General features: G+C 41.0%; 11 protein-coding genes across 11 annotated transcripts; 7 read left to right on the forward strand and 4 right to left on the reverse strand. All coding sequences in view use genetic code 12, as the record gives it.

Annotated features, from left to right (window-relative positions):
• Positions 1 to 302: 302 nt before the first annotated feature.
• Positions 303 to 2,591, forward strand: NUP85 (Protein in nuclear pore complex may function in nuclear envelope integrity may also be involved in tRNA biogenesis; the record flags this gene model as incomplete). The annotated part of the gene is made up of 1 exon (XM_001386818.1): positions 303 to 2,591. The coding sequence occupies one exon, from the start codon at positions 303 to 305 to the stop codon at positions 2,589 to 2,591; it is 2,289 nt and encodes a 762-aa protein (XP_001386855.2).
• A 201-nt stretch (positions 2,592 to 2,792) lies between these two features.
• Positions 2,793 to 4,220, reverse strand: CUP5 (vacuolar ATPase V0 domain subunit c). Its single transcript, XM_001387055.1, has 2 exons — positions 4,191 to 4,220; positions 2,793 to 3,546 (listed from the first exon to the last, which is right to left on the reverse strand). Exons 1-2 carry the CDS (start codon positions 4,202 to 4,204, stop codon positions 3,078 to 3,080), a joined length of 483 nt encoding a protein of 160 aa, XP_001387092.1. The 5' UTR covers positions 4,205 to 4,220; the 3' UTR covers positions 2,793 to 3,077.
• Positions 4,221 to 4,909: 689 nt separating this feature from the next.
• On the forward strand, positions 4,910 to 5,290 carry PICST_53138 (small nucleolar ribonucleoprotein SNU13; the record flags this gene model as incomplete). The annotated part of the gene is made up of 1 exon (XM_001386819.1): positions 4,910 to 5,290. The coding sequence occupies one exon, from the start codon at positions 4,910 to 4,912 to the stop codon at positions 5,288 to 5,290; it is 381 nt and encodes a 126-aa protein (XP_001386856.1).
• A 558-nt stretch (positions 5,291 to 5,848) lies between these two features.
• PICST_53208 (predicted protein) lies at positions 5,849 to 9,280 on the forward strand (the record flags this gene model as incomplete). Its single annotated transcript, XM_001386820.1, has 1 exon — positions 5,849 to 9,280. The coding sequence occupies one exon, from the start codon at positions 5,849 to 5,851 to the stop codon at positions 9,278 to 9,280; it is 3,432 nt and encodes a 1,143-aa protein (XP_001386857.2).
• A 49-nt stretch (positions 9,281 to 9,329) lies between these two features.
• On the reverse strand, positions 9,330 to 11,624 carry GEF1 (voltage-gated chloride channel; the record flags this gene model as incomplete). The annotated part of the gene is made up of 1 exon (XM_001387056.1): positions 9,330 to 11,624. The coding sequence occupies one exon, from the start codon at positions 11,622 to 11,624 to the stop codon at positions 9,330 to 9,332; it is 2,295 nt and encodes a 764-aa protein (XP_001387093.2).
• Positions 11,625 to 11,911: 287 nt separating this feature from the next.
• Positions 11,912 to 13,381, reverse strand: PICST_29020 (predicted protein; the record flags this gene model as incomplete). The annotated part of the gene is made up of 1 exon (XM_001387057.1): positions 11,912 to 13,381. The coding sequence occupies one exon, from the start codon at positions 13,379 to 13,381 to the stop codon at positions 11,912 to 11,914; it is 1,470 nt and encodes a 489-aa protein (XP_001387094.2).
• An 827-nt stretch (positions 13,382 to 14,208) lies between these two features.
• Positions 14,209 to 14,715, forward strand: PICST_29021 (predicted protein; the record flags this gene model as incomplete). The annotated part of the gene is made up of 1 exon (XM_001386821.1): positions 14,209 to 14,715. One exon carries the CDS (start codon positions 14,209 to 14,211, stop codon positions 14,713 to 14,715), a length of 507 nt encoding a protein of 168 aa, XP_001386858.2.
• Positions 14,716 to 15,049: 334 nt separating this feature from the next.
• On the reverse strand, positions 15,050 to 15,976 carry PICST_53649 (predicted protein; the record flags this gene model as incomplete). Its single annotated transcript, XM_001387058.1, has 1 exon — positions 15,050 to 15,976. One exon carries the CDS (start codon positions 15,974 to 15,976, stop codon positions 15,050 to 15,052), a length of 927 nt encoding a protein of 308 aa, XP_001387095.2.
• A 676-nt stretch (positions 15,977 to 16,652) lies between these two features.
• Positions 16,653 to 17,549, forward strand: PICST_29023 (predicted protein; the record flags this gene model as incomplete). The annotated part of the gene is made up of 1 exon (XM_001386822.1): positions 16,653 to 17,549. One exon carries the CDS (start codon positions 16,653 to 16,655, stop codon positions 17,547 to 17,549), a length of 897 nt encoding a protein of 298 aa, XP_001386859.1.
• Positions 17,550 to 17,975: 426 nt separating this feature from the next.
• POL1 (DNA-directed DNA polymerase alpha Required for mitotic DNA synthesis, premeiotic DNA synthesis, recombination, and full sporulation) lies at positions 17,976 to 22,524 on the forward strand. The gene has a single exon (XM_001386823.1). The coding sequence runs from the start codon at positions 18,054 to 18,056 to the stop codon at positions 22,443 to 22,445; it is 4,392 nt and encodes a 1,463-aa protein (XP_001386860.2). The 5' UTR covers positions 17,976 to 18,053; the 3' UTR covers positions 22,446 to 22,524.
• A 1,226-nt stretch (positions 22,525 to 23,750) lies between these two features.
• On the forward strand, positions 23,751 to 25,136 carry PICST_53150 (predicted protein; the record flags this gene model as incomplete). Its single annotated transcript, XM_001386824.1, has 1 exon — positions 23,751 to 25,136. A coding segment is annotated over one exon (1,386 nt), but the record flags the coding sequence as incomplete, so codon positions are not given.
• Between the last annotated feature and the right edge of the window lie 1,116 nt (positions 25,137 to 26,252).

Here is a 26,252-nt window from a genome sequence, read left to right on the forward strand (position 1 = left end):
TCAAAAGTAGACCAAGATTAACAGTCCAATCAAGTCTCTAGAGAATCTTGAATTCTACTTTAGTGACTACTATAGAGCCCAAATCCAGCAAAATCCATGAACGGAATACGAGAAGTTTTCCACATGCAGGTTGCTGGCATTTCAAGATTCTCACGTGACTGATGAGGTTGTTTGGAAATTTGTGTATGAAATATTTACATTGATCGAGTATTTTGTCAACACCTGTAGCATCAACATAAAAGCAACACCTCAACTAATTGGGTTTCTTTTTGTTCGTAAGTCCATTGTTGATAACTTGCAAAATGTCGGACAATTTTGAGAGAAATTTCGACGACATCGAGATGTTGGAAATTCCAGATGATGAATCGACCTCCGAGACCGAAGCCATTTCTGATTCATCGTCCAATAACTCCACGAAAGTCGCAGACAGGCTGTTATATTCGCAAGAGAAGTCGTATGTGGATCTTCAAGAATGGCTTGACTCGACAATACCGCTTGAGTTCAAGTTTGACAAGAAGCAGTATGACCAAACGGTAGGAATCAGCGATTCCTACTCACAGAACTATGTCAAATATGTCAACTCTCTCTATAAATTGATAGAAGGAATCAGCAAAAGCGATATTACCAGAATAGAATTAGAAAAGGAAGACGCTCCTATCGGATTTACAGAGATAGACGACGTGAATTCCACTAGAATCGACAGAGATTCGGTTTATAAAGATATCGATTCTGCTTTTGGCTCCATTGTCGAGAGTCTTGGGGTTTTCCTTGCAGAAATTGCGGACGAAGAAACAGTCGATGAGTCGTACTTGCTTCAATTACATAGTTTGCTATACATTTTACAATGTTTGCAATCCAACTACTTTGTTAGTGATGTCAAACTCAAGCCAGAATTACTAGCTAAGTGGGTCAATGGATTCTACCATAAACCCACCAACGAGTTGACAGAAGCTGTCATGATAAATACGCCGACTCCCTACACACATCCACAATTCTGGAACACGTACTTGAGCCAGCTTGTGTCACGGGGTCTCCTTTCGCAGGCTGTAGAAGCCATTACTCATTCTCAGTATGAGCAATTGGAAGCAGAAGTTCCTGAATTGTACTCCGTGATTTCCGACCTTGTACTCTTATTAGGTAACTACGAGCCTTTATGCCTAAAGGGTCTGTTTTCCGAATGGAAGCTTGCTGCCTGTGAATTCAGAGATTCGTTGGCCAAGGTATCAGTAGAGTCTGAGAATCCCCAGCATACAATCATGCTTAGCCAGATCTATGATGTTGCTTCTATTATGACTGGTTTGTCCAAGACTATCGCAGCCCACTGCGAAACTTGGTATGAAGTCTATGTTGCTCTTGCGTTGTACAAAATCAGGGATGACAATGAGCTCTACAAGGAATTCTACAATATAGCTATACTGGAAATACCACCTGCCTCTTTTGAAGTAGACACCTCTGACATGTCGCAAATATGTGAAGACTGTTTCAAAAACATCCTCGACGAAAACTTCTTGAAGGTGATAAAGACTATGCATGACATCGAGCCTGCCACGGCATCGTATGTTTCCAAGTTGTTGGAGTTGCGATCTTATTTGACCAACTACTACTCCGTAGCCAGCAACTCTAAGGACATTGATGCTTTGCTCAACAAAAGAACCATTTCGGAGTACTTTTTGACCAGACACGCGTTCGAATGCTTGAATATCCACAGCTTAGTTCCCGTAGGCATAGGTTTGTTGTTGAATGGAGACATTGCTATTTCAGAGCAATCCAAGACTCACAACCGTAATGTCATAAAGGACTTCCTTCCTCATTTCAAGTCTTTAACCAACGATGACTTGGAATGGGCTCTAACAATTTGTGCTCAGTTGAACTTGTTATCCACTGCAAGGGAGTTGTACTATATTAGTGGCTTGAAGTCGTTGAACGACGGGTATATCTTCGAAGCATTGAACATGTTTGTCAACTGTTACGACCCTACTTCTATAGAAGAAGACGGCAAGAGTGATGGTATAAAACAGGTACATCGTATTGTGTGGGATATGATTTTCCAAGACAGTTTGGTCAACAACAGGCCTGTGGAGGATGATTTGATCAATAATATTGTCACTAACAATGTTGACAAGTCGTTGAAGATACATCCAGTGATCAGACAATGTTTGTCGCCGTATGCTGTTTTGCACGACTTCTTTGCTCATCTTGAGTCCGACGATTTATCTCTGGCAAAGAAGTTCTCCAAGTTGATTCATATCTTGAAGTTCAACTACTTGCCCAAGAAGTTCTGTCCGTTGTTGCTCTGTCAATATCTTCCTTTTTTGAATGACACCAACTCTGTTTTCCAACTTCCAGACTTGATTGTCGTTATTGACGTCATTGACAGCTTCTACTCGCAGGCTACTGCTGAAGAGTTGAAGGAAGGCGAATCATTGTACCAATATTCCATAAACCATATCGAAGATGTAACGGAGCCATATGACTGGAGAGTAACCCTACAGAAGAAGAATATTGACATCCCAACCAATCTCAAAGAACTTTCTAAGACGATAAGAAACGCTATCGTAGCCAAGATTGGAAAAGTATATATGGAGACTTAGTTATAAAAGTAGCTGATAGTAAAGGTAATAATAAATAGTGCAACACTATATAACTTTAGCTCTGTATTCGAATGCTCCATTCCCACTCAGCTCTATATCCTCTAAAACTAGACTCATGCTACTAACTTGTAGGTAACATTTGTACATATTACTTAATATCATATCCAACACGGTATCAGCCTACATGTAATACTTTTCGATATATGATATTGAAATTCAACTAACAGAGAATTGACAAATCAAAACCAAGGAGCGACTCCCAGGTCTCTATAAAAATAAATGAAGAAACCATCCGTATGGATGCATTTTAGATGTCTGATTTCAGTGAATTAAAAAAAATGAGTCTAACTATGATAAAACAATAATAGATGAATATTGAAATTTCGTTTTTCATTGGTTCGATTAAATATGATGTGAATGAGAGGGAATCCGTATAGACAGTTCAACAACAAATATATTCATTGTGATGTTGCCTATCGTCATTCTTTAACACTTCACATCTTGAGCGGCCTTAGAGTTCAACAACAAGGCGACAATCAAACCGTACAAACCCAAGACTTCGGCGAAAATCAAAATCAAAATCATACCGACGAACAATCTTGGTTGTTGGGCGTTACCTCTGACACCAGCGTCACCAACGATACCAATGGCGAAACCAGCAGCCAAACCGGACAAACCAACAGATAAACCAGCACCCAATTGGATGAAACCAGAGTACAAAGGCAATTCTTGCTTCAACCCATCTGACACCAACACAGATACGACCAATCCGTAAATGGCAATGATACCGGCCATAACGACAGGAACAACGTTCTTGACCAACAAGTCTGGTCTAGTGACACAAGTGGCACAGATACCGACACCAGACTTAGCCGTACCGTAGGAGGCACCGAAACAGGTGAACACGATGGAGGCGGCACAACCGATGGCTCCAAAGAAGGGAGCGTAAACTGGGCTAGAAGGGTTAGTATTAAGCAGACGAACAGTGGCGAAAACATTATCGAAAAAGAATCAATTAACCATTAGATCAGGATACGGATGCAATTATTAATGATGGATACTGACAGCAGAGAGTACTAGGAGTGGACAGCATGAGTAGATTGCAATTGATATAAAGAAGGGTACAACTTAAAGATCCTTAGCACTTAATGATACAACGACGGGATAATGACACTTAAAGCGCCTAACTGCACTGAGAATCTATAGGAATCAACTGAATACCATACACAACGATGTAGGTTTATTGGCTCTAGCATTCCATAGAGTCACTGGATACTTAGTTTCCGATGGTGAAATTAGAGGCACCTCAGTCATGTATCACTATCTGATTAACCGATATGAGATGGTGATGCAGAAAGCCGGAAAACTTTCCATCCGGGCCAATTGACACTTCAGCAGTGTTTCAACTAGGTGAGTAGCTCACCATGATTGGCGATATCACGATTTCCGCCTCTGGATGTCGAATCCCTGAACACATGTGTTGTTTGGGCAATGCTCAGAAATGGCTATTATTGGAGGAAAGGAGATCACTGAATTCGATAACCAGAGATACGTCCGCGGCCGAGACTTCGCCAATCGGCTGACACGTTATACACATACCATAAATCAGACATATTGACTTGGGAAATGATAAATTGAAGTAGAAGTAGAGAGGTGGTTGAATTGGAGAAGCAGCGACTTATCTCCAATCTCCTTAATGTTTGATGAATGAACAAATTTGTTGGAGCGAGTATGCAGGAGAGCACCTGGGAAGACTGTGAGTTACGCTGGAGGCAGAGAGCATGAGAATATAGAGAGTGTAGCTCCTAAATAGCATGGGAATAAATGGTAGAGAAGATGCTGAAGAATGTACGGGGACATTTCAATGTGTAAGGGGACTAGAGATAGGCAATTTTCAGATGTGAAGTGATATTGGGAGTATCATCTGTACTGTCTCTACAATAGCGAGAATCTGATTTTTAAAGGATAGAGATAGGGAGGAATTGCGGTAAATCTGAGTACTGCTAATAATATCGCTCTAAATGGTGAGGTACAGCAGAAATTAGCGAGAATAGCGAGAAAAGCAAGAGTTCTGAAGTAACGAGAATAGCGAGAGAAAGTGCGACATTTTACAGGCATCTCCAGCTCCCCAGCAAAAATGTCTCCATGCAGTGCTCGATGAGACAACTGAAAAATTTCTGCTAGCATCGCTACCATTGCAGCTCCATGCAAAAAACCGTTTAGCATCTTCTTCCTTTTCACTTGTTTCCCTTTTTTCTTCATCTACTGGCGAGCATTTGCAAGGAGCCTTACACTACACATCACATCATCTCATCATCATGTCTGCCCCAAACCCAAAGGCTTTCCCATTGGCTGATTCTGGCTTGTCCCAGCAAATTCTCGATGTCGTTCAACAAGCCCAGAACTTGAGACAATTGAAGAAGGGTGCCAACGAAGCCACCAAGACCTTGAACAGAGGTATTTCTGAGTTCATCATCATGGCTGCTGACACCGAGCCTATTGAAATCTTGTTGCACTTGCCATTGTTGTGTGAAGACAAGAACGTTCCATACGTCTTTGTTCCATCCAAGGCTGCCTTGGGTAGAGCCTGTGGAGTCTCCAGACCAGTCATCGCTGCCTCGGTCACCTCCAACGACGCTTCTTCCATCAAGAACCAGATCTACTCTATCAAGGACAAGATCGAAACCTTGTTGATCTAAGCGGTTTAGTTAGTGTATATTAGTAGTTCGTAATGAATGCTGAATCAGATCTACAATGTAGGGTGTAGTGCTGTAGAAATGTAACAATCTCAGATGAAAATCTCAGATGTAGAGCATGCTCTTATACTGTTAATTATACGGTTAAGGACACTATCAATCCTATTCATTTGTGATTGTGAAGTATATCAATCTGCCAAACAGAGAGTCTGTGTGTTTCGACTGGGTTGACATTCATAAAAATAAGTCTCCAAAAATTCTTCTAGAACAGAAATTGATTTGCCCAATTTCATCATATCTATTGCCTAATTAGCCTTGGTATTACAACTACTGTATGCCTTCAATTGTATGGCTCTAGTTGTATCTGTGCTACTCTCCTTCTCTATACTTTCTCTGTCATCTCGACTTCCGACTTCTCTCGCTCATCGCCTCCCGGATCTTTTCCGGAGGTCGAATCTATTTTTTTAACGATGAGATTTTTCACAACCAGTATACTTCCAAATCTACGACTTCAGCTATATTTGCACCCCCAGCCCAATTCGGCTCTTCTGCTGAATCTATATGTCTTCATTAAACACGGCTGAGGCTGTGACCAAATTCTTGCGGTCAAAAACTGCCACTATCGACCAAATCATAGAAACATGCCTTTCCCTTCTTGATAATAGTACAGTTAACCAAGTATATCTTCCCAACAAATGTACTTTTATTCTTGAGTTGCTTAGTGACCGGTTGAATGACTGGAGTAATGGCCCGTTCAAACTGTGGAAATACAATAGTTCAATCTGGCGTTTGCTAACAAAAGTATGGGTTCTGTTAGCTTCGGAAGCTTCAAGCAAGACTTCGAGAAACAAAATATTTAAGAAAGTAAAGCTAGTTGATATCATTATAGACATATTGTCCAATGCTCCGGATCAGGAATTGCTTCTGGAGCTCATGAATTTTGTTTCTTTGGCCAGAGAGGGCACTTATATCGAAATCGATGAGAATAACTCTATGAACATGCTTAGCTCATTCTCCAATTGTAGTACTTTGCTCACAGCTAACGATTCGGATATCGCCAGATGGGTCTCACTCGTTAGAGACTTGTACCAATTGCCTCGTCTTACGGTCAGCTTTTCACCTTCTAAAAAGTACTACAAGAAGTTCATCACTACTTGTTCACCTAATCTATTGCATTTCATCGTCATATATGGCACAAAGGGCTACAGTTCCATATTCAGAGATATCCTTGTCAAAGAGCTCTTCTTCGGCGAGTTGGTTTCCAACTTTGTTTCTGATATTGCCAGCGTCTTGAAAGATGACAAGATTCTATTGGAATCGAGTTCTGTTCAGTTATTGTTCAAACTCGCTGTAGAATTCGTAGCCTCGAAGGACTCAGCATTGTGTGAAGAACTTTTCACAACCATCATTGGTATCCCCAGATTCTCCTCCTTGTCTGAAACACTACTTTCCATTCTAGCCTCTGCTAATAAATCACTTTCTAGTAAGTTTTTCCTAGCAATTTATGAGTCGGAATTCACAAAACAGAAGCAACAGATCAACTGGAATCTCACAAACTACTTGCTAGAACTTGACATAGACTTGGCGATGCAGAAATGTGAAGAAGTCGTTACTAAGGCTCCCAAAAGCTCCCGAGAATCTATCGGTGTTTCTATCCTTGAAGCCTATGTTAAGGCTAGAGAATTGCCCGATTTCATAGAGTCGATTTGGCCACGGGCAATTAAAGTTGATCTCATTTATGCCCAGTCCTCTTTTATCAATGAAGTTTCCAAAAATATCAAGATCTTGTCATCTAAACAATTGGGTCTTCTCATTTCCGATATTTCGAACCTAGACGATGCGATTCAGGTTCCGTTGTTAACAGCCATATCGAAGGGTTTACTTAGCTGCCCTGTGTCTACTCAGGATACCTTGAAACAAACACTTCTAGGAAGTAAGAACTATTACATGACCTCCAAGAATACCAGATGGGAAATTTTGTTCTACTTGCTTTGTTTGTATGGAAGAAATGTCGACGTCCCAATTGAGTCGTTGAAGAGCGATACCACTCTTTACTATTATTATTGCATCTTACGTCTTCTTGAATTGGGAAAGGATTTTCCGGATATGAATTCATTTCTGAAATCATTTGCTTCTCTTCTTTTGAGTAATCCAGAGTTGCTGAGAGTGGTTTTGAAGAGATGGTTAGTTGTTATTGACTACTATTTTCCCAAGCCTCAAATCGACTCTATAATTGCATCTCTTGTAAGACACCTTCATGAATTTGGTGAGTTGTTGACACCAGTATTTTTTGAATGTCGCAAGTTACCAAAATCATTAATTAATTATTGCATTGACAATGTCGATACCGCCATCGAATTGACTACCCTAATTCCTATCTACTGTTTTGACAGAACTTCTAAGAAGAAGCTACTTGAAATCTTCTTGGAACAAACAGGCAAGACCATAAACGAAGATAAGCAAACAAAGATCAGACTTGCCATCAAACATTTGCTTGAGCAGCCTACTTTCACTTCTACGATCGAAACTGATTTCAGAAAAGCATTAAATTTGTTTAGAGTTTCCAATTCCAATTCATTGCAAATTGCTCAAGACATCTTTAGTATCATTTGGAAGAACCACTTGAATCAAATATCCAGCAAGCAGAATGAAGCCGACGTTGTGGATACTGTAAAGTACTTAACGAAGTATTTCTCTTCCAAAAAGTTCAAAGGAATTGATGCTGAATTCAGTGCTGCTGAAATCATCATTATGAATATCAAGAAATATGATCAGATAGAGTCCAGTTTACTTGTCCATTGTGAAACCTTGAGGACCTACTTTTCCAATGCTGTCATATCATCGTTGAAGCAGCAGTTAAGCAAGATGAATATTGACGTGGTTAGTAGACTTTTGAGGTTTTTGGAATTATCTGGCGACGAATCTTCTGATGATGTATTAAAAATTGTAAAGGAAATTGGTCTGAAGATTGAAAATGATGATGATGACTCATTAAGAGAGGTAAGGCTAGCACTCTTCACCTTGCTTTCTTCCAGACTCGAGCATACGTTTGAAAACTCAGTATACATTTTCTCCTTGTACATTGCACTTCAAGACGGTTTCAATGTGGATGCTTCTTTGGCGTTAGATTCCTATTTGCAAGTCTTATCATCCAATTATGCTCAATTCTTGAAGTGCTACATCTATGTCCTTGGATCTCTTGAAGAAGCACACGATGAACATTGTGATGGCTTGCTGAAATTGATCCTCTTGATGGTTAAATATTTGCAAAAGAGTCATCTAGAAGAGAGTAAAAAAGCTTTCACAAGAACTATTCTGAGTATTAGCACCAAGATTGGCTATATCCACGCGGATGTTGCTGGCATGATCTTAGTTTCTCTCAAGAATAGTCTCAGTGAGACTGCCTGGTTGTTTAGCCAGTACCTGCTTGAAATGGTATTTTCGTTGACGAATCTGATTGTCCTTCTGGAGAATGGCAACAATGCTAACAACTACATTCTTGCTACCCAAGTCATTTCTCATGTGTTATTGTTCCATAGGTATAAGCTCACTTCTCGTCATCATATCGTCATTAACACCTTTAATGTGTTGATGAGAAAGTTAAGTATGAACAAGTCGGATTTGGCATTGTCTGATAGCGAAGAAGCTGCTGCATCCTATTCAAGATTGATTGCCAACTTGTGTGAGCCTTCGAAGCTAGTTGTTTCGAGAGAAGTGGCCAATGAGAAGCTTACTACGGCTACGTCGTTGATCAAGAAGTCTCTCAGAAAGCATGTACCTATGTTGTTGATCAATTATATTTACCTCAACCTTCGGGTCAACTTCAAGAGCAACGTTAATGACCAGTTGATGTCTGGAATCTACAGCATATTCGACGTACTCTCACAGAGCGAGCTTCAATTGGTGAGTTTGTCTCTCGATATTCCTGGAAAATCGTACTACAGAACATTATATAATAACTACAAGGACCACGGAAAGTGGAAAGATACATAAACGTCTCAACATTTATAGAGTTAATAGAATATATTTTACAATAATGGCATTACATAAACCTGTTCTCGTCGTTGTAGAGAAGTCTTCCGGAGTTTTTCCGTAATCCACGCGAGAAGTAGTTCATGATTTCCCATACCTTGGCATCAAACGCTTCGTGAAGCTGTTGTTCAAATGTGTTCGTGTGAAGAGAATGTAATGAATATTCAAATCGCAAAATGTCTTTTCTAGTGATTATACCAACTAAATTACCTTCATTCTCGATTAGTATGTATCTGGGTCCCATTTTAACAAATACCTCCAAGACATACTCTAACGGACAATCGATGTTAACTGTCAAAGGGGATCTGTTTAGTATTGGTTTAAAGTCAATCATAGAGTCACTTCTATCTGTGTTACTGAAATTACATTTTGTAGTGTCGCTGACTCCATCGTAATTGTGGATTACGTATTCCAAATCTGCTCTGGACACAAATCCGACGATTTTGGGATTTGCTGACGATTGAATAAGAGGATAGCCCCTAAATGTTGTTTTGGATAAAGTCTGTTTCAACTGTTCCAAAGTGATAGCCTCCTGGATATCACAGGGAAATGTTACAACTACAGTAGACATGGCGCTTTCCACTGTCGTATCAAAGGTGAACTCTTCCTTGGCGTCTATGTGCGGTAAGCCGTTGAACTTAATCATCTGATCAGCAATTCCACCATGTCCCCATTTGTCGTTTATGGCTTTGGTGATCGCAACTACAATCATTGTTGGAAGGATGAATCTCAAGGCTCCCGTCAATTCAAACATAATGATCACTACTGTTACAGTGAGATCTGTGATACCACTTAAGCCGGCTGCAGCTCCTAAGAAGGCATATGTACCTGGAATGATACAGCGGCCATTAGCTGGGCAAGTCAGGAAGATAGATGAATCTTTGTGTTCTTGGTAGAAATAGTTTACAATAATTCCGAGTGCACGCCCGAAGGTGGCACCAGCAGCCATGGATGGAACAAAGATACCTGCGGGAACTTTACAACCGTAGGTAATAATAGTCAATCCCATTCTTGCGATGGTGGCAAATATCAAGGAAGCAAGTATAGGTGTCTTTTTGGAGTTAGGATCACATATAGAATGACTGAACTTTACATCGCACTCGTGGAAAAGAATTTGCATAGATTCAGTCATGTCTAATCTCAAATATTCGTTGAAATAACTGAAACTAGCTGTGAACAACGAAAGAATAAACACCTCTCGGATTGCGAAATTGCCCAAATACTTCTTTCTGAAAGCGACTACTCTGATGTTGAACTTAGAGACAACAATTCCATAGACACCCCCGAATATACCTAATATTATGTAGAGCGGAATCTCGAAGTAGTGCCATTGGGTATCATAGGTAACCTCAAAAAGAACCAATTGACCTGTCCTGAATGGGTTAACTGCAGCCAACGTTGCCACAGCTATCAACGAACAAAAGTATGACTTCCAGATAGTGGATAACTGGAATACAGACGAAATCTCTTCAATGGAAAAAAGCACCCCTCCCATAGGAGAACCAAACGCTACAGCCACACCGGCAGCAGAAGTAGCCGTAAGAAACTCTCTGGCCTTAGAAGCACTCTTTCTGTACTTCTGCACCAATTTCGCTATCGAGTTACCTACACTGACAGCATAATGAACGCTGGGACCTTCTTTTCCTACACTTAGGCCAGAAGCAATAGCCAAAGGTAGACCTATGGATTTTATCAACAACGTCCACCACCCCAAAAATCCCTCCATCACAAACCCAGACACAATACACTTGATCTCCGAGATGCCTGAGCCGGCTGCAGAAGGAGCGTAGTGCTTTACCAATACAGCTGAAGTGGTAGAAAAACACAACGATATCCCTACGTACATCAAATAATTGAAAAACGTGTACAGAGACCACGAATTCCAGCCTTGACACTTTTCCTCGTCTTGGCCCCAGCAGCAGAATGCTTTGCTCAAATAAAAGTTCAGTGAACAATGTCCTACGCGAACACTACCCAACCAAGCTGTAATGATATTCAAACAGCCGGCTATCAACCCTATAGTGATCCCCATGGCAGCGAGAAGGATCCAGTTCTGTGTCACAACAAGCAAACGATCCTTAAATGAACTTGTGCCTATACGCACATGTTTCCTTTTCATCAATCTCTTCTTGTGCTCGTCCAATTCATCTTCTACCCAATCGATAGTTCGGAAATCGTTAAACCTTTTGACTTCCTTGATTCCGTCCTGGTTGAGCCAATCTCCAGTCGTTCGACTTCGGAATTGATGTGGACGCCCAGAGTCAGACTCCTCTACCGTCTCTATTATTTCAGACTCTAAAGACATTCACGTTTCTCGACTTTAGCAATAAGAACTGGAAATTGAAATACGCTAGAATCTAATGTCGTAGAATTTCTTATCGGTCGGAAGTAGTCTGGTCACGTGAATTTCTTGAATTTCAATAGTAATAGAGTCTACAAGCATATTGTATGTATTAATGTAAGAATTAGTGAAATCAGTATCTATGGTTCTATATTATTGTTCATTAGTAAAATTAGGAATTTGAGGTTAACTTTCTGAATTATTAAGGATTTGGAATTAAAAAGAATTAGAATAAATGATTAGGTTCTCGGTCATTGCGAGTATTTGAGCATGTTCTCTTTCAACTTTGCAACGAGTCCGTCAAAGTTGTCGAGGTCTACATCGTCAAATCGATGGTCGTAGTAAGTCAAGACGAAATTCAATCCGCCAATTGGTGTTGAAACTACATTCAACATGAACTCGGCCGTAGTGGGGCTGACATCCTGTGAGAATATCATATTGGTGATAGTCCAAGATCCAGTATCTCTTTCGTAATTGGGGATCTTAATGTATCCCAAATTGGAGATCTTAGAAGCATCAGCCTTGGGGAACTCCATTTGTGATTCAAAAAACGACGAAGGATCATCTTGGGCTTCGTATGCTTGTTTGAATCCCTTAAAAGCATTCATGGCGTTCTTATTCGAAATTTGTGTGGCCACATTAGCATTGATTTTCCTAACCTCATCCCATGAAAATTCAGATAAAGGTGCCATATTGTTAGCAAAACCAACATGGGCGACGCTTCCAAGGATCTTGGAATTTTCTCGTGTCAACAATTCTTTGTATGCGGAGTTGGTATTATTGGCATCATAATGTCTTCGCAAAGTCATGGCAATTCTATGGGTATTGTAGCATTCGGTTCCAAATACCGGCTGCATGGTAAATATATGGATAATGGCAATATACGAAGTCAACGTCACTCCCTGTACTTTGCACTTGGCTAGAATCTGTTTCGTTTCTGTTGGAGTGAAATTAAGAAGTTTGAAACTGAGGGTGTAATCCCATGTCGGCATAAACCTTCCTTGCCATTTTTTACCTACATAGTCTGTGGGGACCACTTTGTCGAAGTATTCAGGATCATTTCCACTGTAGTCGACATCGGGGTCTGCGAGGAAACTGTCAATAGGAGGAGGGAGGGAGTTTCTAAGGTGTCGAACATCCGCAGCATATTCAAAGATGACTGAATTCATTGAAACTTGACTCTTGATGTCAATACCGTAATCTGAGACCAACATAGTGTAGTTCTCTGGGTCCTGAACGTAGGCTAGGTTGTCTAATAAGATTTGGTGGAAATAGTTGCCTACAACCCCGTCGGCCATCGTATGCTCAAAAACAGCACATAGATCAAATTCACCTACAAGAATCAACCTGAATAAGGGGGACTCGATTTCATGTTTGAAAATCGTCTCGTTGACTTCTTTCATGAATTTTTCATTGATTGTACCATCAGTCAAGTACGATTTTCCATCTTTCAATACCAACAAGTCAGCCAAAGTGGCTTTGGAGAGCGGTCTAAAAAAGGCACCTTTCTTTCCCAGTTCAGTGAACACATTGCAGATCAATATATGGTAATCGAGCAAGGTTTTCCGCAAAGCATGGAAGAGAACGTCGAGATTTGCACCCAAAGATTGGCTATAAGTCGCCGTAACTTGGAAGTTCCTGTAGAACCTTGTTGCAGTTCGGAACCGCAAGAAGTTTTCCGACAAACTGAGCTCCCTAGTTAGTATTGGCGCTACTGTCATTGCTACGTAATTACTGTTGCTGAAGAAAACACAACTCCGAAGAAATATTCGAGAAATTAACTTTGTCGGATCTGATCTCATTTATGTACAAATGGTTCCAAATAGGAGAAGGTGGTAGCGCTGTGCGTAAGTGCATCGGCGAGTGAGTCAGCAGGAATTGTCGGAGTCAAAAGTCGAATAGGGGCTATAGTTGGTGAAATTCCAGCTGATTTCTAGTCAATTGTGTCATAGGGGCTGACAATCAAAAAGAGGTAGGATTGGAGCCAAATAAGTTGAGTGGAAGACAATTGGTAGACTACAAAAAGCTATTCGCTGTACTACTCTCTCCACGGGAAGAGAAAAAAAGAATACAAAAATACACAAGAATTCTAACATAATGTACTGGAAATCGATTGAAATGGCTTATCGGATGCTTATCGGAGGGGATAGAAACAGAAGGATAAGACTCTGGTTTTATTTTAGACTCCGTGGCATAAATATCGTATGGCCAGAGACTGATAAGAGATGCACGTGACAGACACTGAAGTAAGAACCTGAGTCATAAGCTGGCACAGTATTCCGATGGGCACGTATCTTTCTAGACTCGTAAACATTGAATTTCGTCTCTCTTCCGGTCTCACTCTGCTAATTCTTATTTACATTTATTTCGCAACCAGAATTCACTTCGTATCTCGAAATAAAAATCATTCCATGCATTTTCCAGAAGTCCTTGGACTGTATATAGTGCATATCCCCATACTATCACGCTTCTGTGAGCTTAGCCACTCAGAAAGTGAAATCGCCTTTACTCTCTTTTGCTGTTTCTCTACCACTGTCAAAGTCTCATCATGCCCTTCTTCAGTATGTATAACAGCGAAGGCACACGTGCCGTAGTTGTGGACGTTTTCGTGGACAAGACGTCTTCTTCGTTTCTGTATCTGGTAGATTTCCATAGAAATGTCGCCCTCCAGAAAATGGTACTAACCATCTTAGTTCCGCTTTCGGTCAAGATTGCCATGACGGTAGGTGCTGTTACCGGTGCTGCAATTGCCATTGCCAACAACAAGGAGAAGGTCTTGGAAACGGCAGAATTCGTGTTCCAAATGGGAGCCGATTTCTGTAGAGCAAAACTAGAAGAGGCCAAAGTTGCTAATATGCATTTTGCAGATGCCTACGAAGACAACGAGTTTGCTAGCGAAGCTCCAAGTGCTCGTTCTACAGGGAGATCTTATAGTCACGAAACAGACGACGATTCGGCTACTACGCCAGAAACGTCTGATTTTTCTGATGACGAAATGTTTTACGGCGACGAAAGTGATTCTGTAGTTGAATTAGATGTGCAAAGTTTAGACTAAGAGAACTTTGAGTTCTGAACGCAGCCATCTTGATTCTTGACATATCTGTTTCGTGAAAGGAGATATTCGGTATCTGGATGCTTGGGTATAGTAGATGGTTTCGGTAAACCAGCATGCATAAAGATTACATGCAGCTGTATAGGTAAAGTTGGTAAAGTTGGAAACGTTGTTACAGTTGTTAAGGGAAATTAGTTTTTAGTTAGGTTATTTCATTTCTTGTTTTTTTGACTTTGATTTCATTATTCATTAATATTATTGTTATTCTAAATTATGGTTATACAAATTAATACAAACCTTGTCCTAGTCTTTCTGTAATCCCGTAGCACCATTGGCTCTAACTAACTGCTGCCAATATTATGATTAACACAAATATACTGAGTGCCACTAAAATGATACAGCTCCATTTACTCTTTGCCTTCTGGTACTCATTAGCTTTTGTCAACTCTCTCAGTGCCTGTTGAGTGTTACCCTGCAATTGGAGAATATTATCTTCTATAGTATCCAACAGTTCTCCCTGCTGGGTTACCAATTGGCCCAAGTCTTTGAAGATTGCGTTTACTTCCACGATTCCTTCCGTGACTTGGTTGATTTCACGATTTCTCTCCTCGGTAAGCAAGATATGGTACTGGAGCTCGGTGTCGTTTATAGTATCTTCCTGTTGTTGTTCTTGTACTTGAAGCTGCGATTGCAATTGACCTCCATTTGATTCTGAACTTATCAACGGTGTTGTTTCGTTGGCTGCTTGGTTGCTATGGTGATCCAAAATATCCTTTAAAGGATAAGACCTTTTCTTCTCGTTGTATAATCTTATTGAACGCTGAAACAGACGATGTAATTCGCTAAATTCGCTAACCAATCGCTCTTTTACCACCATCTGCTTATTTGACACTTGCATCAGTCTATTTTCTTCCAAATTTGATGGTTTTACAGTCAGTTTCTTGTTGATTAATTGCAGAATATTCAGAATAAGGAGCTGGATGGATCTGTCCATTCCACCAATATCAGTCGTTAGCTCCTCGATATTCTCCCGCAATTGAAGACAGTCTCTACGTGTTCCAACTTGTTTTCTTTGTATATCTAGCTGTGAAATTAAAGAGCCAAAAACTTGCAATTGGGCAGAAGTTTTTCCGATTATAGTATTGAGTCCATTAGTAGCTTCTGTTTGCGAGTCTGGGTCCTGGGCTGAGCCTAATGCTTCTTCCCTCTGCCCTCGTTTGCCCAAGGGATGCTGTGCTTCTATATCGTAGTTTGCAAACGACATTATCACTTTCTATTGCGTCTAATGTACACACAGAGGATAATTCCAGTTTGATAATCGTATTTGTAAATATTGTAGGTGTCAAGAATGTCGTGCTGGCTATACATGCGCGACATTGTCGCCACATATAACTTCGCCTTCCACTACATGTCACTAGTTTCCAAAATGTGCTGTTGCTTTCTCCACCTTCTAGTATTGGTCATGGTCCTCATTAATCGAAAAGTACTATTTCAACACATTTAACTTTTTGAAGACTTGATTTGGTGGTTTCTGGCTCTTAGACGAGTTTGAGGTACCTCACAATTGAGAATTTCCACCAGTTCTTGCCGCAAAACTTATATCATCACTATTCATAATCTGTAACTCCATGTAAGTTGTTGCTGTATGCTGCTTCGTGTATTATGAAACCAGTTTAGTTTATTGTTGGTGCCAACCAGCATCTTGCTGAAGTTTCCCCATTTAGGAATTTTGCAACTGCAGCAAACAAATAAGAAATTGCTGCGAAAATGAGAAAGTCCACGGCTGCAATTTCCTTAAACTGGTACTACAATACGGTCACCATTTGGAACTGAAGCTCATAGGACACATTCAACTAATCTTTGAAAGAGTATATATATGTGTGTAGCTTTGGCCAAAATGTCAGTTGCTCAAATACTTTCACTGTTATCTATCTCTGAAAATGAAGCTCTGTACCTACATTCAAATCCTCTTGGCCCTCTCTGCTGCCTGCTCTGCTGCTCCTGTAGAAACAGAAGCTACCACCAGCCTCGACACTACCGAGCAGGCTAAGCTTGAGTCTTTGGTTACCAGCTTGAACCAATACAATGCACAACATAATGTTCCTGGTTACAAGCGTGAGCTTACAGTTAGTGACTTGCAAGTTCTTGCCAGCAGATCCAACATTCCCATTGTGGATGCCATCTTGGCTGCTTTGAACGACTCTGGTTTGGCCAACGTCGTCATTGACTTCGTATTGTTAAGTCCGGAGTTGCTCAGCATCAGTATTGATGGGGTTATCTTTACCCTCAAGTCTGGTTTGATCAACTTGACTGATGTGTTGATTGCCCTCCAGAAGTCTGGCTTGATCTTGCAAGTGTTACACTTGGCTTTGAATGATCCAGAAATTCTTCCAGGTTTATTGAGAATCGGTAAGGAATTGTTGGCCCAAAACGGTATCAACATCTTCTCCAAGAGAGAACTCAACGAGTTGTCTACTGAAGTCGAAGCTGTAGCTGACGACTCCTTCAACGTATACGATTTGTCAAAGAGAGAATCCGAATTGTTGAATGACCTCTTCACTGCTCTCAGAGACTCTGGGTTGGCTGCCTCAGTGATTCAACACTTGTTGACTACTCCAGAGTTGGCTGCTCCTGCTGCACACTTCTTGGACGCCATCTTGAAGTCCGGTGCCCTTTCACTTGGGCAATTGTTGCAGGCCCTTAAGGAGTCCAACTTGGTGCTCAACTTGTTGAAAGACATCCTCAACGACAGAGCTTTGTTGATCCAGTTTGGTAACATTGTTGCTGACAGAATCTCCAAGGGTCTTATCTCGAAGGCCACCTACGACGCTCTCTAAAAGATTCTACTGTTTTTATTTATACACTATTAATAATGCGATGGGCATCTCAGTGAGATTCCAAAGACTAAATATTGTTTAACTCTAATATGATAATACAAAGCACACTTATGCCAAAAACTCAGTATGAAAAAATTGAAATATTTAACATTTCAATCGCCACATATGGATCGTATCTCTATCATCACATTAAATAGGAAGCTCTACTATTTCCATTATTTTACATATATCTTGATGCTAATCGGGGCCGCGTATTTTGCAACTAAAACGCGCACACAAAATTCGGCTTCACGATTTTTCACAATTATTTCAGACGAGACGCGTAGGAATTTTTGTGATCTCTATCCATTGGGTAAATACAGAATTGTCTATATTTGTATCCCGTTCTTCTTATTTGGCAATTTGTATATACTGACGTTTCAATTTTAGTCTTCAGCTTTGATATTCACCTCCAATTTCATATTCGTACATTTTTGATATTCATTTTCCACTTCTATATCTGACATGCTGTTGCGAGCCAGTAAAAGAGAGAAGTTGAAGCAGCTTCGTGAAGCCAGAAAAACTGGTGCAAGTGTTGCTGATTTTGCCGTATCAGAAGAAGAAGATCTCGATGTCGGAATCTACGATGAAGTCGACGAGGAAACATATCGAGAACACAAGAGAAAACAGTTGATGAACGATGACTTTATTGTGGACGATAATGGAGAAGGTTACGTAGACAATGGGGTAGATGAATGGGACGATTCTACTAGGCCAAACTACTATTCAGATGAAGAAGAGGCACAAGCTGGGACTAAGAGAAAAAAGAAAAGTCAAAGACCTGTCAAGGTCACCAAGGTAGCCCAGATAAGCAACTATTTCAAGCCTGCTGGCGGTGCTGCTCCCGTACAGTCCAAGAAGGTTGACGCCAACATCGATGACATTCTTGACGACTTTGCTGATTCCGTTCCTACAAAGAAGAAGGCCAAGAGGGAAGTCACCAATATCTTCAAGAACAACTCAAGCAATAATAAGGTCATGAAAACGAAGAAGAAAACCTTCAATTTCTCGACTTCTGTCAAATCTGAAAAATCAGTCAAACATGTTTCCATAGACGTTGAAGATGACAACGACTCTCAAGACTTCTCTATGGATATGGACACGGAGGAGCAACCTTCTTCTCCTATTAAGAAGGTGAAGGATGAGGTTATTGCAGAAGAGAAGGAGAATATCGATCCTTCTACGAAGGCTTTAAACGTTGCAGAAAACGAGCTGGTAGAAGAGTCTGACGATTCTGAAGATGAAATCGTTGTTTCTAGACGACCACGTGCTGTTGCTGCTAACAAGAACAACAGAGCAACTTTTTCTTCTGTAAAAGCTGTAGATATCCCTTCATCTTCTCCCACTAGAGCCACGTCTTATTCGCAGATCAACTATACTGAAAAGTTGGACGAAGCACTAATTGTCGGCTCTAACGATGACAAGGACTCGTTCAAGATGTTTTGGCTAGACTACTGTGAAGTTGATTCATCCTTGCTTCTTTTCGGTAAGATCTTGACTCGTGAAGGTAATCTAGTGTCAGGTGTCGTCAAAATCAATGGACTTTGTAGAGAGTTATACTTCTTGCCCAGAAAGTTTCGTTTGGTAGACGATGAAGAGGACGTACAGCAGCCTGTAACAGCTCTTGATGTCAACGACGAAGTTACACCATTGTTGTTACATCAATTTGGCTTGGATGGGCTCAGGGCAAAACCAGAAAAGATGAAGTATGCCTTTGAGCTTGCCGGAATTCCTAAGGAGACCGAGTATTTGAAGATTTTGTTGCCTTTCAAGACCAATAAGAACAAGAATATAGTGATGCCATCTGAGCTTGAAGGTGAAACCTTCAGCCATGTGTTTGGAACAAATGCAAGTATCTTCGAAGCATTTGTTCTACAGAGAAACATCATGGGCCCATGTTGGATTGAAGTTTCCAATGGTGACTTCAATTCTATTCAAAACACATCCCACTGTCAGGTAGAGGTATCCATTGATTCTCCGTCTTATATCAAGCCAATTTCTGAAGCTCCAAAGGCTCCCAACTTGACAGTGACGTCCATTGCTGTTCAAACTGTCATGAATCCAAAGCAAAACAAGCAAGAAGTAGTAGCCGTATCTCTTGCTACTTTTCGTGATGTTCCACAGGATGCTCCTATCGATGAAAATCTCCAACCGAGTGAAATGCTTACTATAGTGAGACCAGTAAATTCTGCTACAGTTCCTCCGGGATTACAGCAATTGGCAGAAAAACAGGGTTTGGAATTGAGAATATGCCCTAATGAAAAGGTGTTATTGAATCTTCTTTGTGCCAGTATCAAGAGACTGGACCCAGATGTATTCATAGGTCACAGACTAGAAAACATCTCATTGGATGTTTTAGTGCAAAGAATGTATGACTTCAAGATATCCACCTATTCTGCACTTGGTCGTCGTAATAGAAAGCTGTTCCCAGAAAGATTTGGACGTAACAACAAGGGCTTCGGAAACAACTTGCTTATCCGTGAGATTTTCCAGGGAAGGTTGTTATGTGATATTGCCAACGAAATGGGTCAGTCGTTAACTTCTAAGTGTCAGTCTTGGGAATTGCCTGAAATGTACGACGTAGTCTGCAAGAAGAAACACCTTCCCATCGAAATCAACTATCAGAGTCCTCAGTTTGTGGAGAACGCAGATGTTATGTTGATGGCACTTAAGGATAATGCTAGCAATGTCCAGATCACAGCCGAGATTGCCTTTTCCATTCAAATTCTCTCTTTGTCTAAGCAATTGACTAACATTGCTGGTAACGCTTGGTCTCACACTCTAAGTGGTACCAGAGCTGGTAGAAATGAATTCATTTTATTACATGAGTTCAAGAGAAATAATTATATTGTTCCAGACAAGGAAGACAAATTCCACAAGAACGCCAATCACCAACAAGAAGCGAAGATGGAAGCTACAGAGGATGACGCTACTACTGTAACGTCCAACAAGAAGCCAAAGTATCAGGGTGGTCTTGTGTTTGAGCCGGAGAAGGGCTTGCACAAGAACTACATTCTTGTTATGGATTTCAACTCGTTGTATCCCAGTATTATCCAAGAATTCAACATCTGTTTCACTACAGTTGACAGAGATAACTTCAACGTTACTCATGATGAAGATAGAGATATGCCTTCACTTCCTGAAAGGGATTCTGCTGCTGGTGTCTTACCCAGATTGTTGAACAGCTTGGTGTCCCGTCGTAGAGAAGTCAAGAAGTTGCTTAAGGATCCCAAGAATACACCCTTCCAAAGAGCCCAGTACGATATCAGACAGCAGGCTTTGAAGTTGACAGCCAACTCTATGTATGGTTGCTTGGGTTACATCAATTCTAGATTCTATGCTAAGCCATTGGCTATGTTGGTGACAAACAAGGGTAGAGAAATCTTGATGGATACCAGACAATTGGCAGAATCCATTGGTTTAAGAGTTGTTTATGGTGATACAGACTCGGTTATGATTGATACTGGTGTCGATGATTTCCAAGAAGCTATCAAAATAGGTGAGCAATTCAAGCTACAGGTTAATGAAAGATACAGATTGTTGGAAATAGATATCGATAACGTATTCAAGCGTTTGTTGTTGCATGCTAAGAAAAAGTACGCCGCCATGAATGCCTCCATCAACTCCAAGACTGGTGAAATCAGCACAACTTTGGAAGTAAAGGGATTGGATATGAGACGTCGTGAATACTGTCAGCTCTCGAAAGAAATATCAGCATTTGTATTGATGAAGATCTTGTCGGATTTGGATCCTGAAAAGGCTTTAGGTGATGTTTATGACTATTTGGAGGAAATGTCAGGTAAGATTAAGAATAATGAAATTGCCGTTGACAAGTATAAGATCAACACCAAGTTATCCAAGGACCCGAATAACTACCCCAACGGTAAATCTATGCCTCAGGTTCAAGTAGCATTAAAATTACGTTCCGATGGTAAGGTCATCAAAGCTGGTAGTGTTATTACTTATGTGATCACTGCTCCGAAGTCTGATGACGACAAGTCGCTGCCCCCAGAGAGGGCCAGAGCTATCCATGAGCTCTTGGGAAAGAAGACAGACTTGAAGCCAGACGCCAACTACTACTTGGAAAAACAAATTTTTGCTCCCGTAGAAAGATTGTTGGAAAGAATAGAAGGCATTGATATGGTGAGAGTGGCTAAGTGCTTGGATATCGACACCAAGAAGTTCATCTTGAGAGTTAAGAATAGCGAAAATACTGGCGAAATCACATCGTTGGAAGCAAGTGTTACGGACTCCGAAAGATTCAGACAAGCCAGTTTCCTTGTATTGAATTGTAAGTGTGGCAAACAATTCCGCTTTGGAGGTATAATTGCTTCCCGTGATTATTCTGTTACCTTCAATGGTGTGACGTGTAATTCTTGCAGCTACAACTTCCCTGTTCTCAAGCTCACTGCACAATTGGAGGGTGCCATTCGTAAACACATCTCGGTGTACTACTCGGGTTGGTTAGTCTGTGACGACAACGCTTGTGGAATCACTACCAGACAAATCTCGGTGTACGGTAAGCGTTGCATAGGTTCGTCTGGATTGGCTCATGGCTGTAAGGGTATCATGAGATACAAATACAGTGATAAGGCCTTGTACAACCAATTGTTGTATTTCAATGCAATTTTCGATGTCGACAAGGCAAAGAAAGACGAATTGAGACCGATCTATGATGCATTTACTCAGAGTGCACAAGCTGCACCAACTAAGCTTGCTTCGGGACAAGTTGCTGCTCTTGCTGAACAGAACAGAGAATTATTTGGATATTGCCAGGATGTTGTGCAGAAGTATTTGCAGGACTGTGGGCGTCGGTATGTGAACATGGGGTCGATTTTTGACTTCATGGGCGTATAATGTATAATAGAATAAAATGAACAAAATCTAATGAAGGTATAATAGTAATTTAGTTAATGTAATATACTACATATACATCGTTGCTAAGTAAGCTATTGAAGCTAGAATTGCTATATATCCTATAATGTATCATTTACATATGGAAAAAACTATACATATAATAACTGTATATACGTTAAACCAATTTACAAAATACCAACTGTATATATTATATTATTCCATTCATAATGCTATAACCACAACCACTCTCAACATGATATTATGCCCCAAATTCTGTAACTAAAATCATAGCCAAATAGATGCTGGCTATAGTGGTCTTGATTGCAAAAATGTCGCCACGACATTTCACGACATCATACAGTCGCATTTTTTGATAAACAAGAAATGGTGAAATATTCAAGCTGTACTGTTCTTTGGAAAGATACAACTCCAACTTTATTCACAGAAGAGCTGTGGTCGTCGTAAAACATCCGTCGTATAGCCAGGATGAATTTAAACCAGCCCCTCGGAAATGATGGCCGGATTCCAGGACTGGGTCCCCAACAGCAACAACCTTCTGGACCCCAGCAGTCTCAAGGCAGAGCTGTACCCATAATAACTCCCCAGCTACTTGCCAGTTTGAACCCGCAACAGCTCCAGCAGTTCAAAAGCCATCCGCAGTTTCAGGAAATTATGCGGAATTACATCCAGAGACAGCAGGCTTTGCAACAACAGCAACAGCAGCAGCAACAACAACAACAACAGTCTATACCTCAGCAATCTCTACAACAACAGAATATTCAGCAGCAGCAACAGCAGTCGGCCATGATGAATGCACAAAGAGGTTTAGGTGCTCCTGGAGGTCCAGCCGGTCTTGCAGGCCCATCCCAAGTGCACCAACTGCCACCATTAGCCCGCGGGGCCCCCATGTCTATGCCTAGACGGGCCATGCCTAATCAGGCCCAGCAGTCAGTTTACGGTGGACAGCCTGCGTCGGCCACTGGTGTGATGGTACCACAGCAGCATATTGGGCATGGCTCGCCCAACATGATTGGAGGGCAGCCTGTGCCGGCTCCAATGGGTCCTGGCGGTATTGTAAATGTAAATTCGGGGGTTAATGTACCCGTTCAGTACCGAATGGGAAATCAAACTTCTCCAATTGTAGCGGGAGGGCCACCTCCACAAAGTGTAGGAAGTATAGGAAGTGTGGGATCCTTGGGGGCTCTAGGAGCTCCTATTGTAGGAGGACAACCTCATGATCCCAACTTGCCAATTTCACATATACCCCCCGAAATTCTTTCCAAGATCCCTGAAACGTTGAATTCCGACGTTCATGAGTGGTCCAGAAAGATTCGAGCACAAGGAAAAGAAGTTCCGGCTGATGTGACTTTGTATGAGTCAATTACCCGTAAAGACGGTCAGTTTTTGGCTAATTTAGGAGCTAAAGCGCAAGAGAATAAAGAGCTTGTAGACAATTTGAAGAAGGACATTCAATCGTACAACACGATTAAACAGTTGCGTATGACTGCTATCAATGCCTCCAACAAGGGACAGTTTAACAACTCTATCTGGGGAGAAGGATACCAGGGCTACGGCAATGGCATCACGAATACTTCTACGAAACTATTGCTTCCCGAGCGTGATTTGACCGATAAGGACATCAACACGAAGGTTCTCAGAAATAGCAAGAAACCCAAAAACTATGTTCCTATTAGGTTGGAGTTCGATCAGGAACGTGATCGTTTCAAGTTGAGAGATACATTTTTGTGGGATTTAAATGAAGAAGTGCTATCGGTTGAAGCTTTCACGCGACAATTGATAGAAGACTACAAGTTTGTATCGAAACAGCACTACGACACGATACTATCATCCATCAAAGACCAGATCAACGATTATCAAAAGAGACCTCTCAAGACTATGGGAGAGCTCCGTGTGCCTATCAAGCTAGACATCACCATCAACAACACCCAGTTGACAGACCAGTTCGAGTGGGATGTGCTAAACTACGAGGACAATGATCCTGAAGATTTTGCCATCTACATGTGTGACGAATTGAATCTTCCAGGAGAGTTTACTACTGCCATTGCTCACACCATTAGAGAGCAGACACAGTTGTATCACAAGGCATTGACGTTGATAGGATACGCTTTTGACGGTACTCCTGTCCATGAGGATGAGATCAGAAGCCATCTTTTGCCATCGTTGCGCTTGGTAGCTCCTGGTTTATCTGTGGTCGATGATTTCTTTTCCATCTTGAGGAACCCTTCGAACGTTGCCGACTACACTCCTTCGCTCATCAAGTTGACCCAGCTTGAAGTAGAGAGGCAGGAGAAGGAAATCGAGCGAGATTCGCGCCGTAAGAGAAGACATAATGAGCTGGAATTGCAGGCCAGTTCTACATCTAGAACCATCACTTCTAGAAGAATCGCCGCCCATGCTGCAAGAGGTGGCCCTGTACTTCCCGACTTGTCTGATCTCCCCAAGACTTTCCGCACACCTGCTCCTTCGAGTATATTGCCTGGTGCAGTGGACTTGGGAGTACCTGATGTATTTGAGTACAACGAGATCTACGTCAACAAAACACAGGTTAAAAACCCAGACTATGTGCCCCCACCTCGTCCACCGAAACCTACGGTTGTACAGAACAACAGAGTCAGGTATTTGCACGATGTCAACCTGAACCGCCTTGTAGTGACAATCCGGTTGTCGTAGATGTTATATTATCTGTCTACGATTGTCTATGGTAATATAGCTGAAATATTTCTTTCGCTACGGGAATCTATCGATGATGGTTTAAGATTGTTCTACTTTGGCAATTTTATGATACCAGGAGTGTCAAAGAGATATCAAACTTACAATGATCTTTGGTTTTGTATCCAAATGCCTCTACAACTTCCAACTTTAAAGTATTCGAATATTTAGTTTTGTAATAATAAGAATAATAATGATGACTCTTAACACAGCTTTCGTATCTCGTGATACAGTGATTTCACTTTTCATTCAAACCACAGGTTCAAAAATATTAATACGACCGACCGAATTCGTTCAAACTCTTCGGGAAAGATTATTATTTTTAGGGGCTTCATACTAATCCTCAAAAAATACAAACCCGTTTAGTAGCAGTCAAAGAGACTGTTAATACTAACCAGCTAAGATGTTTTTCATCTGCCTTGTTGTTAAAGTACATCACAATTGGACTATCGAAAAAAACTTCCTTTTTGCAACTGATTTTTAACCTCTTTCTTTGTCATAAATCTTCCTCCAATTCACACCGAAGGTTGGAGGAAACCCAAAGCGAAAAACATCCTTGTGATATGACTGACATATCCCTAGAAGATTGTAAATACACTTACCAACGGTTAGATAACTGACTTGTTGAAACTAAAACTAGATAAATCGTCTACCCAAGATGAAAACAAAAGACAGCAGGTGAAAATTTCCCTGTCCTCTCGGCTTCGCCGTTGACATTTAAAATGATGAATTGTCTGAAAGTATTGATTTGAAGAGAGGATAGTTTCTGAAAGTGTAAAATTGCTTATATTTAGTGCAATTGCAGCGGGGGAGGTTGCCATATCTACATTGCCTTATCCCATTGAGAGGGTTGCACTTACCTGCTGACAGCAATTTAATATAATACCAATTAACCTATTGCAGACCCAACACTGATGATCATTATGTTCTGTGTTGTCATCGTAAGAGCACATAACCCCAGTCAGCACAGTCATTGCAGTCCTCGTCTATTGCCAATCAAACATTCTCGTTGACACATTGTGTAATTTTAAATGCTAAGTCTTGGAGTATCTTGCTGAACAAGTTGCTCACGAAATC

Source organism: Scheffersomyces stipitis, chromosome 1 (genome assembly GCF_000209165.1).
Source record: "Scheffersomyces stipitis CBS 6054 chromosome 1, whole genome shotgun sequence".
In the NCBI taxonomy this organism is placed as follows: domain Eukaryota; kingdom Fungi; phylum Ascomycota; class Pichiomycetes; order Serinales; family Debaryomycetaceae; genus Scheffersomyces; species Scheffersomyces stipitis.